The sequence below is a fragment of the Musa acuminata genome, chromosome BXJ2-9, assembly GCF_036884655.1.
Source record: "Musa acuminata AAA Group cultivar baxijiao chromosome BXJ2-9, Cavendish_Baxijiao_AAA, whole genome shotgun sequence".
In the NCBI taxonomy this organism is placed as follows: domain Eukaryota; kingdom Viridiplantae; phylum Streptophyta; class Magnoliopsida; order Zingiberales; family Musaceae; genus Musa; species Musa acuminata.
This window is the reverse complement of record NC_088346.1, coordinates 44,795,940-44,808,233: the sequence shown is the minus strand read 5'-3', so window position 1 is coordinate 44,808,233 and position 12,294 is coordinate 44,795,940. Positions and strand designations below refer to the sequence as shown.

General features: G+C 36.6%; 1 protein-coding gene across 4 annotated transcripts; it reads right to left on the bottom strand.

Moving 5' to 3' along the window:
- Positions 1-2,774: 2,774 nt before the first annotated feature.
- LOC103998831 (seipin-2) lies at positions 2,775-9,027 on the bottom strand. Of its 4 annotated transcripts, none has more exons than XR_001975673.2 (3): positions 7,873-9,027; positions 5,895-6,516; positions 2,775-3,195 (listed from the first exon to the last, which is right to left on the bottom strand). XR_001975673.2 is itself a non-coding variant. In XM_018818511.2 (3 exons), exons 1-3 carry the CDS (start codon positions 8,944-8,946, stop codon positions 6,664-6,666), a joined length of 1,230 nt encoding a protein of 409 aa, XP_018674056.2. In that variant the 5' UTR covers positions 8,947-9,027; the 3' UTR covers positions 6,614-6,663. The 4 variants fall into 4 exon arrangements, 2 of the variants coding, with proteins under 2 accessions (XP_009418702.2, XP_018674056.2); XR_001975674.2 differs by having other exon boundaries at positions 2,775-3,047; XM_018818511.2 differs by lacking the exons at positions 2,775-3,195; positions 5,895-6,516 and adding exons at positions 6,614-6,760; positions 6,867-6,925.
- Positions 9,028-12,294: the final 3,267 nt, after the last annotated feature.

Below are 12,294 nucleotides of genomic sequence, written 5' to 3'. Positions count from 1 at the left end.
TATGAATGTCGATCTTGAATATCCGCTCCTTTGACTGACTCCTTTACTTACATCTCAACACTCGTTTCCCTCAAACAGTTATGTGTGTCGGTTGCCCTCATCACAGCCTCGCTAGGTCCCTTATGTTTGTTAGGAACGAGTCGACACTAAGAGGGGGGGTGAATTAGTACAGTGGTAAAAATTACGTCGGTTCGAAAATCTTCGTACGTTAAAACCGATTTCGGAAAGATACTTAAGATCGAAAGCGTACGAAAGAGCATAGTGGATGTAAAGCAAGTAAGTTTGCAGTAAAGATAAATTGCACAAATAGAAATGTAAACCGAGTTTTATAGTGGTTCGGTCGTCATGACCTACATCCACTCCACTGATTCCTCTTCCGTCGAGGCCACCAGCATCCACTATCGATATTCCTTTAATAGGTGAAGATCAACCTCCTTCTTACACTCCTCTTCTCCTTTCACAGGTTTAGGAGACAACCTTTAAAAGCATTCACTCCTAAACAGAATTTTAACTTAGACTAGAGGAGGGGATTTCTCAAGTGATTGCAACAACGTTTTCTCACTTTAAAACTCTCTGTGGTTGTATATCTTAACCAGGGATGAGAGGGGTATTTATAGGCTTTAAGTTGATTCAAACTTGGAGCCTAAAAATATCTCATCCCGGGTTTTCTGGGTACGGGCGGTACCATCGCCAATGTCAGTCTGACACTAGGCGATATCACCGCCTGACAAAGCTCGGAGACCGAGCTCTGGTGGTACCACCACTGGCAGCATTTGCTATCGGTGATACCACCGCCTAGACCACCTGGGAGACTCAGTCTCCCAGGTAGTGCCACCGTCGGCCAAGCTTTCAGCATCCTAGTTGGGCCTTGAATCTGGCCCAAACCAACCCAACTTCGGGCCCAATTGGCCCCTAACAGAGTTGATGAGATTACCTCTCAATCCTAACTCCAATTATATACTAACTACGATTCCTAAGACATTCTAAGCATTCTAGTTCCGATATGTCAATTGCTCTTTCGACGAGCTTCCAGCGATCTTCCCGCGAACTTTCGACGAACTCCCGGCAATGTTCCGGAGGACTCCCGACAAGCTCTTGGACTTCACGACGATCTTCTTGATGAGTTCCGACGAGCTTCTTTGGCAAGCTCCTAGACTTCTCGGTTAGTTCAGGCAGAACTTCCGACGAACTCTCGAACTCCCAACAAAATCACGTTCTTGACTCTAGGACTTCATTTTGATTTATGCCTTGCTATCATAGTTATTCCTGCACACATAAAAGCACACTTCGATCTAGACGATTATTACTAAGCATGAATCATGTTGTTCGGCATGTCATTGGTCCATCGACACTTCGTCTGATTTTTCGACGCATCGTCCTTTCTTATGGCCAGTTGACATCCGCAACTCTGATATCCTTGGCACAATATCTGCTCTTCTAGGCCCGATGCTCGAAACCGTGGGCCAAAGCCTTTTGTCGATATGTCGATCGATCCTTCGGCATGACGTCCAATCTTCTGACTTGTTTCTCCGACCTAACATGATTCTTCCTATTTTAAATGTCTCTCCTTGATCGAAGTATCCTGTGTCACTTAAAACGCAGATCAAATCATAAATACTTACCAATTGGTTTCATTATCAAAATACAAGATTCAACAATGTTTGCATGCTAAGTGGTTATCACGGACTTAACCTTCACAAAACCTCTTACAGTCTCTTAAGGACCTACGAGAGAGAAGATGGGTTAAAAAAATATTTAACTCAAGATCCACAAGCAACTAAATACTTGATAAACATAGTAAATTACAAACATAGACTTTGTAAGCTCTGAATGGTCATGCAATAAAGGGTCCAAGGTGGTCCGTCATAACCAAAAGTCTCCATAAGTGCCCACAAGACACTACTGCAGAATAATACAGTGAACCAGTCCTAAACACTACTTTAAAGGTCCATCTAGCTATGTATCACTCAGGTAGCTCCGGATACCATGTTGGCTAACACTTCGTATCACTCTACACAGCTAAAAACCTCCCAAAAATGATTTGCTTTGGATGATTTGTTTCTAAAAGTTCTGCTTCTGCATGATGATTGCACATTGCCTGCGTTTACAATCCTAAAACGACCATAAAAGATAATCAAAATGGGACTAAAAGACACGGACACATAAACATTACAGAGCAGTTGATCTAGTAATTGAGGAGAACTTGGACAAAGCAGTTGATCTAGTAATAAATGCAAGCTCATGAGTTGCATCATTGTTTTCCCTATATATGTGATTCTATAACATTTGCATTCTGAGCTAGATATAGACAGTCGTTTCTCAAACAATGGGGATTGTGCTTCTACTTCTTTACTGTTACTTTTAGAATTGAGACTAGAAGGTTGTTTGGACATTGTGATAATTCTTGTTCCTTTCATGTAACCGGGACCAGTAAGATCTAAAAATCCCATCTCAATAAATATGTTTATGTAAGTGAACATGCATTTATTTTCTTCTAGTTTTGCAATTTCTATAATCCTTTTTGTGTTGACCTAAATTTTCTTCCAACATAAATGAGCTCCTCTCCTTCACTCCCCACCCCCATTTTTCCTCCAATTTCATCCCTCACTTCCACTACCTATGATCAGACTTGCTCAAATTGATGGAGTTGAAGCTTGAAACAATGAACATATGTATCTCTAAATCAAATAAATGCAAAAACTTTCAGCATCATAACTTGTAGTCAAAAGGCGATACTTTAACATGTAAAGAAACATGCAAAAATCTCTCAGCAATTGAAGATGAATATCTTATTCTACCATTTGACAGCTTAAGTGACCATTTAAATTACAGTTACAAAAAGACCCACAACATTACAAGCTTAGATGTGTGAAAAGTCTACTTGTGGTGGCTCAAACAGAAGGGAGCAAGATATCATCACATGATTAATGAAAGGGAAGACAGTTGGCAAGCCTGTTAGGTAGATCTTGTTGAACTCCTTTACCACTAAGAAGACTTGTGGATGACTACTTTGTGGCCTTTCCGACCTGCAAATGATACCATGCCACCTGCGGTGCGATGAAAACACTGCAGCATCTCCTTAACTGGATTTGTACAATGCATGACAGCCTACTATAAAATTTCAGAAAAGTATTGTGCAAATTAATGATGTAAACATGATATTAGTTGTTTCGGTGAAGTAGTATGCCACTCTGCCTGCAACGACAGGATGATAAATTTTACATAAAGTGATACTAGCACAAGATTCAGCAATTTTACAATGCAAATGAATGTGTTATAACCTACTAATATGCAACATCAATGATGTAAAGATATTACACCTGCAACAAGTAAAAGGATGACAAAATTTACATAAAGAGATGCTTGCACAACAGATTGTTAAGCAATTTCAGAATACAAGTTTGATGTGTGTTACAACCTAGTATAAAAACTTCAGAAGATTATAATGCAAATTTAACGATGTAAACATGTTACTGAAAGTTGTTCATTCAAAGTAGCATTGCCTGCAACAAGAGGATGATAAATTTTCATGAAGAGATGCTTGTACAATAGATGGTTCAGCAAATATAGAATGCAAATGCAACATGTGTTATATCCTACTATGAAAATTAGAAAAAACCTTATGCAAAGTCAATGATGTAAACATGTTACTGAGAATTGTTCACTAGAACTAGTATCACCATCAATAAGTAACAAGATGAAAAATCTTATATGAAGCTATGTTTGCACAAGACATAATTCAGCAATTTTAGAATGCAAATGCAGTTTGTGTTTCAACCTACTATGAAAATTCAAACACATTATGCAAAGTCAATAATGTAACCATGTTGAAAGTTATTCACCGAAAGTAGTATTACTTGCAACAAGTAACAGGATGATATATTTTACATGAAGAGATGCTTGGACAACAGATGGTCCAGCAATTTCAGGATGCAAGTGCAAAGTGTGATATTACTAAGAAAACCATTATGCCAAGTCAATGATGTAAACATGTTATTGAAACTTGTTCACTGATGTAGAATCATCTTCCTCCCCCCTCGCCTACTTCACCATACTCCTCTCTAGCCAGATCCATAACAATCGCACAAGTGCATACCAAGACACAATACATCCAGCCATACTGGTACTGTACGGGTTCACCAATGATTGACATTGGTATCAGACCAAGATTTGAAATCTTGGTTACTGATCTATATGCAACCAGGTTAACACATTCATAAATGTGGGCATTTGCAAAGAAATTTGTCTATAATAAAATATCATCAAGCCTTGCAAAGTTTACCTGAGTGATAGACTAGATGGTCAAACACCTCCAGATGCATAAATGTACAAAACAACTTCTAAAAATGAAATGTATCAAGATCCATTACAAATATGAAAAGGTTTTTGTTATTCTAGGTATAGTGTTTGAAACACTAAACTTGATCCAGCCCTTTTGACACCATGACAATTAATTGCAATTGGAATGGTAGAGAAGTTGAAACTCAAGTATGCTATACTAATATGAATATCAAGATGCCATATTCTCAATTTATATCATGTTTTAGATTAGAGATATCAATGTGTCACCTTAAAGGGCAAGATGAACTGAAAAGGAAAAGTACTTACCATGTGAGTCCTAAGACTCCTAACACTCAACACATCTAACCATCTAACTCACCTAAATCTATCCTAACCAGACACAACAGGGGCTTTAATTGGTCATCAACATTGTCCTAAATAGCCTAGAATAATGGATTGGAAAATGTAGGAAGAATTAGAAAATGATCAAAATGATACTTATTCAAATTTATATCAAAGAAAGTTTTTAGTCATAAGCCTCATCCACATGAAAAATCCATATGGATGATCAAATCATTAAATATACCAGTCCCATGACCAACCAGGACACAGACTGGGCAATTTCACCTGGTTAGGTTTGGTACAGCCTATACTACCTGGTAAGTTCATTGTATCAAGCATAGTGGGTAATAAGCAGACCAATATCAGATTGTCCTAAATGGTAATTTTATCAATGGTTACCACTCTTTCTTTCTCTCTGCCACACATGCTCTCTTTCTTCCCTCCACCAAGCTGTCTCACTACTGCCACCTCCTCCTCCTCTCTTCTTCCTTCAATTTGGTCCAAGCAATAACAATTGTATCGAGTGATGATACGTTGGGTTCGTAGTGATGCCATAACAGTTCGGCTACCAACTGGTACCAGCACTACCCTTGTTTAATAAGGTTGACTGGGCTAAGAAACATAAAATATCAGGGTCACTTTTAAAAGGATTTTAACTTAGATACAAATTTCTAGCCAGTTTACAGTCATCTTAAATTAGGAGATTCAGGCATTATTATACCTATAGATAGACATGCTCATAAACATTTAAGGCTCATTCTCATGCTTGTTATCTCTTTTTTCATGCAATAAAGTGTTGATCTATTAGTACAGTCTTTTAGTTCATATCTTGAAAGGTTTCTTCTCCATGTCCAATTGGTGAAAGTGTTTGTTAAAGGCAACACTTGAGCATACCATTAAATCTACTAGGCAACAGCTTCATTTGTTTGAGGTATATATTTTAATGTATTATTGTCAACAAATGAAAGGTAACTCAATAAATTGCTGTCTCATTCTTGCCTCACTTGTTAAATACTTATAACAACATAAATAGAAAGACCCTGTTCAATATATTCATGCGGTTGTTACTTAGTCGCCAACCAACAGGATTAGTTAACCTACAAACACCTTAAATTTGCACACATAAGTATTCTTCAATTCAATATATTTGTATAACACTAGATTCTTGTCCTTCTCAACAGAAGTACTTTGTTAAATTGTTCAGAAAATAAAATTTATAATACAAAACATATTTCATGTTTCTATTGTGCCTCAGAAATTGGAAAACATACCGGATGCCACTGACTGATCAAAAGTATTGAACAAACTCAAAGCGTACATCATGACTATTATCAGATGAAATCTGAAGATAACCATTATATCCAGCAGCCATAAAAGTCACAATAAATCCAGCAGAAAGATTATTACTCTCACAATTATGCATATAAAGTTCGCGTATTATGGTCTCCTAGGAGTACCACCATTAGATCTTCCCCTGGGAAATATAACAGGTCTGCAACATACAAGAAGAATCAGCAACTGCATGATAAATAACATCATACTGGTCCAGATGAAGACAGTCTTCCTCCAGTTCCATATCATCCTCTTAAAGAAAGGAAGCTCAACCTCAAGTTTCATAGATGCAGAATAAATTTCAGGGATACCAGCACCAGGCCTAAACTCTGCTCTCTGCTCTAGTGTGACCCTTACGCATATGGTTGGTTTAGTTCCTTCAGTAAGGCCTCTCATTCTTAAACTCAGAACCTGTGTTTCAGAAGAATAGCCTGCTAACAGAAACATGGATTTAAGGAAAGTCTCTACGAAGCGAATGTGAGAGCTCTTGAAGCGAAGTATGCATGGTTGACGTGAACTGGATGTGATGTTGCCATTTATAGTTAGAAGTTCCACCCTGACCTGTACCAAAAAAATCACATGAAGGTGTTAAACACATTAGAACATTAACCATGTGAAAAGATTAGTTTCAAGCTCCACTGCAAATGGAAACTATAAACTGGCCTGATCTAAGCAGTATAACAAGGTCCAACCTTTAGTGAATCAATGTCATATGAATGTGATCAGGTCAATATAAATTATAATGACCAAGCACATCAAGTTGCAGAAAGGAGGAAGCAAGAGTTCCACAAAACTACCAGAATTCCTAACAAAATCTCACAGTTCAAGTTTGTGAAGACATAAAATGTGGAAAACATTGCAAAAGACAAACTGAAAAGTAAATAGGAAAAGATAAACAGCACTTATGGCACCTTTTATGACAAGCATATAGCTGATTTCTCTCTTTTACCTTCCTTTTAATTGCTTGGCACTGGAGGAGATAATGCCAACTATATCAATGTAACATTCAGATGTGGCAAAATATATCATAAAAGAATATAACATCAAATATTTTAAGCATGTTTAGAGGAATGTAATACGCTTCATACTGACAAACAGATCATACATTTAAGAAAAAACAAATCACTTAAACTAATAACAAAATTACTATCGAGTGCATCTACACTAGAGAGCATTCTAGTCTTAGCTTTCAACGAGCTCAATGCAATTTCTAAGAACATATAGCAAATTATAAGTCCAAACTACCACCATAAATTCCAGATTTATAGTATCAGAAAAGAAAAATCAAATGGGAAGTATGAGATTTAAATTTACACAATTCTGAATGAGAGGGTGCACTTTTAAGTGGGTGCCTAAACAAGTATTTTATTGGATCCTATCTCAAGGAGTAAATTCAATTTACTAAACAGGCCTGAATTTGACCAAGCGCTGCCTATATTATACCTCACTTTGACCCAAAGTCTCTTGTTGCACAAGTTCATATATCCACATTTAAACCAACTTTCCAAGGAGTGTTTAGATCTCAGAAAATGCCATGATTCAAGTAAACTAATCAAGCGATACTAAGAGTGTTTTGGATTTTAGGGAAGTGAATGGGGTATGGAGCTTCTCTTCCTACATATTTCAGAAATCAGCATCATCAGCACTGCCTCAAAGTCAAAAGTCGCTTCTCTTCTTTTTGGAACTTCACTTCTCATATTCTGCAGTAACCTCATTTTGAACCAAATATAAGCAAGTGGTCATTCCCCGGGGAACTAAATTTCCCGGATTAAATCACATCTTCAAAATGCAGAATTGTCAAAACAATCTAAAAAAGAATATAAAATTAGCGGACATGACATAATGATACATCAAGCGAATGTGAAAAAAACATCCAATTTCTGAGACACATGCCTCCATTGTTCAAAATACATATACCTGAAAGACCCCAAGATTTCTGTTGTAATCCGATTCTGGCAGAGTCAATGAAATGGTAAGCTGCAGCTTTTGATTTGGAGGCGCCAGCCGCCGAAATTCATGGGTCACAATGCTGAATTCTTTGCTGGAAACCAAGCAACCAACGCAAGGAACAATTGGCACAAGAGCTTCCGGGCTGGTTTTTGTGTAATCAAAACTCAATTCCTCGGTCATCTGTATGGGCTCTTCCACCACCCGCCTCATGATCAGACTCGCTCCTAAGAAAGAGGCTGCCAAAATCCCAAACAACAAGAGACATACATAGAGAGACCAGAAGAACCCCCATGTCAACATCACCACCAATTTCCACGTTTCCCGCTGTCTAATTAATCTTCCGAACATCAGCGGGAGAATATTCTCGTACAAACTCTTACATGCTTCTGAAACCCTTGCCTTTGCCCCATCCCTTGCTCGGTAAAGAGTGCCGAGAGGATCTGTGACACATAAGAAAGAGCAATGAAACAACCAAAAGGTTGTCTTGACGAAGCTGACCAGCAAAGTCATCTGAAAGAAGACAGCTTTGATCACGAGATCAGCTGAAAACTCCAAGATGCACCAGGGCGGCACCGATCCAGCGTCAGCTGCCGCTACCTCGTTATCACGGGCACGGCTCGTCGCTCCCGATTCCTTAGAAACCCCCGGGCGTCCATCTCGTCCTCCGGCACTAACCGGATCCGAGGTGATAGCAGAAGAAGCCGGAGTATCCGAACCCAATACCCGTCGCTTCATATTGAGCTCTATCTTCGGCTGCCTGTCGGCGGGGGAATCCAAGTTCGCTTTAGAGGCGGGGTCGGTTCCCTCGGGGGGCGGCTGGCGACGCCGGCGGAGGGTCGATGCTGATGAAGGCAAAACGTCGAGGGGGGTGGAGGCCGACTCAAGGAGGAGAGACGGGGGCAAATCGAAGAAAATTTCGCCGTCGTCGTCAGACTCGATGAAGGAATCAAGGGCGTCGAAGTAGATATCGGAGGCGGAGTCGGCCTCGACCTTGTCCTCGTCATCCTTGTCGTCGTCGTGGTGGATTTCTCGCAGGTCCATTTAGGGTAGGTAATGGCAGAGAGAGAGAGAGAGAGAGAGCGAGAGAAAGAGAGGGCCTTGCGGGAAGCAATGGCAAGGCGAAGTGGCACGACTGCAGATACGAAAGACGGTTTAAGACGAGCACCGTCTTGCAACCGCCGTTCTCATCCCCTCGATGTGTGCCACGTTGCAAGCCGTGAAGAAGCCAAACGGAGGGGGACGTTAACGGCGTTATGGCACCGATTATTTGGAATTTTGTGAATTGTGACACACATTTAAATGATTTTTATTAGGTATTTATCGAGAAAAACCGCATATTAATTTTTTTTATCGGATGAAGTCCCATATTCATTTAAATCTAAAAATATTTTTTTTATAAAAAATAATAAATATAAATTAGTGTAATTCGAATATAACTTAATTTAATTTCGACTGTAAGTTGATTAATTTTATCAAATCAATTTAAATTTGCATGATTAATATTAATTTTTTAAATATAATTAAAAGAATCAAATATAATCTAGTTTAATTTTTAATGTAACTTAATCAATTTTCACTAAATCAACTAAAGATTTCACAGAATAACTTAAAAGATGATTAATATTTCATTTATTTTTTAAAAAATTATGAGACTTAATATCGAAATTAAAAATGTTTAAATAACAGAAAATGTCTGAAAATATTAGAAAATAAATTCCCATTGAATATGGGGATGTCGTTCGATAAAAAAAAAATTAATAATAAAAATATTTTGATAAAATATCATTTTTCTTGGATGAATTCTCAAGGAAAAAAGCATCTCGAAAAAACATGTATGATGTGGTCATCTTAAAAATAATAATAACTTGCGAAAATGTCCATTTATCCTTCGAAAAAAATATAAAAAAATCCAAAAAATAAACGTATATAAACGTGGCCATTTTGTAGTTAACTTAGCCAAGAAGCATCTCAACAAAACGTCCGCGTTGCGACCATTAGGTATGTTGACGAGTCCACGTAGTCTTGAACACATCTAAAGGCATTCCAAACATTAAAGTGGCTTAAGCAAATCAAGCTAATTATTTAAATGGCTATCTATGTGTGTATTTTTCTTCAATTTTTTTGAGCTTTCTAAGTGCATTATTATGAAAACTCTAAGATGGATCTTTCTTCTTTTTTTTTACATTGACTGAAAATTTAAAGTAAATTTCTCCTTGGTGACTTATCCTAATAATTCTGCTCACAAATTTTAACTAAAATAAAATTATTTCATCTTAGATTCACAAACTTTAATTGAAATAAATAATTATCATTATACTAAAAAGTCAAAAATCTGTTTATATTTTCCACTTGAATTTATGTTTATAATAATATGCAAATGCAATATGTTAGTATATGTTAAATAAATATTTTGATTTTGTTATTGCTTGAGCTCAAATTTTACCTTCTTCAATTATTATTTATAATAAAATTAAAAAAAAATATCAAGCATGTCATAAAGATAAAAGATTAAAAATAAAATTTTATAAAATATGTGACATAGTTCTAAAGATACATGCATATAACTGTTAGTACCATATCTAATTATATAATCAACTAAATAAACATTGTATTTAATAATTTTTATAACATATTTTGTTAGGAAAAATTAAATGAGAATTATGATATGCAATTGCTTTTTTTATAAATGTTAAGGACTTACAAGTTGATTACAATGGACATAATGAATACAATTTTATAATTATAACATAATATATAATCAGTGTATGCATACTAAGACAAATTAGAAGAATATAACAAAGTTGGTGGAGCTTATTATATGAATAAAATTATTATTTACCATTTGTTATATAAATAAATATCTTACTTTATGCACTTTGCTTGCTCTTGAATTCTAGTAGCATTAATTTGATATGATACGTTTCCTCTTCCCCAAACATCATTAAATTTAACTTCAAAATCTAGATAGGTAGAAGCATATAGAATTATTTGGACGCAACATTCAATCACAAGATAAATGATTTGACAAAAATAATAATAAATGAGTAATTATGTGGGTCCCTATCGATCTCTTAAAGGAAAGATATCTTGTGAGGAGCACATACCTCACATGGGAGACTCCCTACCTATATGTCATATATGGGGTTGTACAGTGCACAATTAATCATCCAAATAAGGTAAGTTAGCTATCAAAGATTTCTTTAATGGAGTCTGTATCAGACAAGTAACTCAATTATATTTATATTTGTTGTTGTGTCGATATTATTGATGGGTAGTGACAACTTTATTTAATTCGAAAGATATGAGACCGACGTGAGAGGTCACATGAGAAGATTGAAATGGAAGGAGGCTCTGAATGGCAGCCCCCAAGGTGTTGCTCGCTCATCAAAAGCGGGTTTGTTATCGTCTCGAGGTGCACTTATATTTCGTTGAGATCTCTATACAAGTAGTCAGCATCAAGAGAATATTTATAACCCGATCTCTTCGATGATAAAGTTAGTAAAGTGGTGATAGTAATAAAAATAGTGTCTCTCTAAACTTTAGGGTTAGGCTTTTATATCGAAGCAATCGATGAAGAGTGATCGGTCATTGGTCGGGGAACCCTTCACATTGTCGATGGGCTCATTTATGTCGATGGTTAGTAAGCACGTCTCTCTAAGGGTTACGTCAGGAAAAAAATAACTATAAGAGCATTGTTTGTTAGGATTAGAGTTTGTTTGGGATAAATAAGGATTGGGTCACAACACTTGAGATTAATATTATTTACAATCGAATATGTGAGCCCTCCTAAAATCATGATTAATAAGTCACTTGCGACTAATGACTCAAAAAAAAAAAATTTAAGAGATTAAGCTTCTCGGAGATTAATGTTCCATATGATTGGCTCATGTGGCCCCTAGGGATCCGGACAGACAGGGGCTATAATGGGGGGTGAGGGCGGGATGTCAGCTCTCGCGTGTATCACTAAGATATTCACTCTATTTATTCCATATCAATTATTTGTATCATATAAATTGCTTGGCATCAAAAGACTTGGAGGAAAGATCGGTAGTATTACACGTTGAATACATTCCCCTAAAAGCATCCACCTCAATCTATTTTTTTTTATATTTTTTATCACTGATTTTAGCATTAGACAAACCATCTCATATGGATACCTATATTAGTATCCCATCAAATTAAATTAATCTGAATATATACTTCTCAATCTCATATTATTATCTTAAACTAACTTCGCATTAATAATTAATTCTCTTTTATATTTTGCCAATACTATGAATGCATATTCCAATGACATTATATGTATTCTTATACAAAATATATGCACATTACATGAGTGAGATGTAAAAGTCAAAGTCAAACTCCTCTATGTATTTATACCTTCCTGTT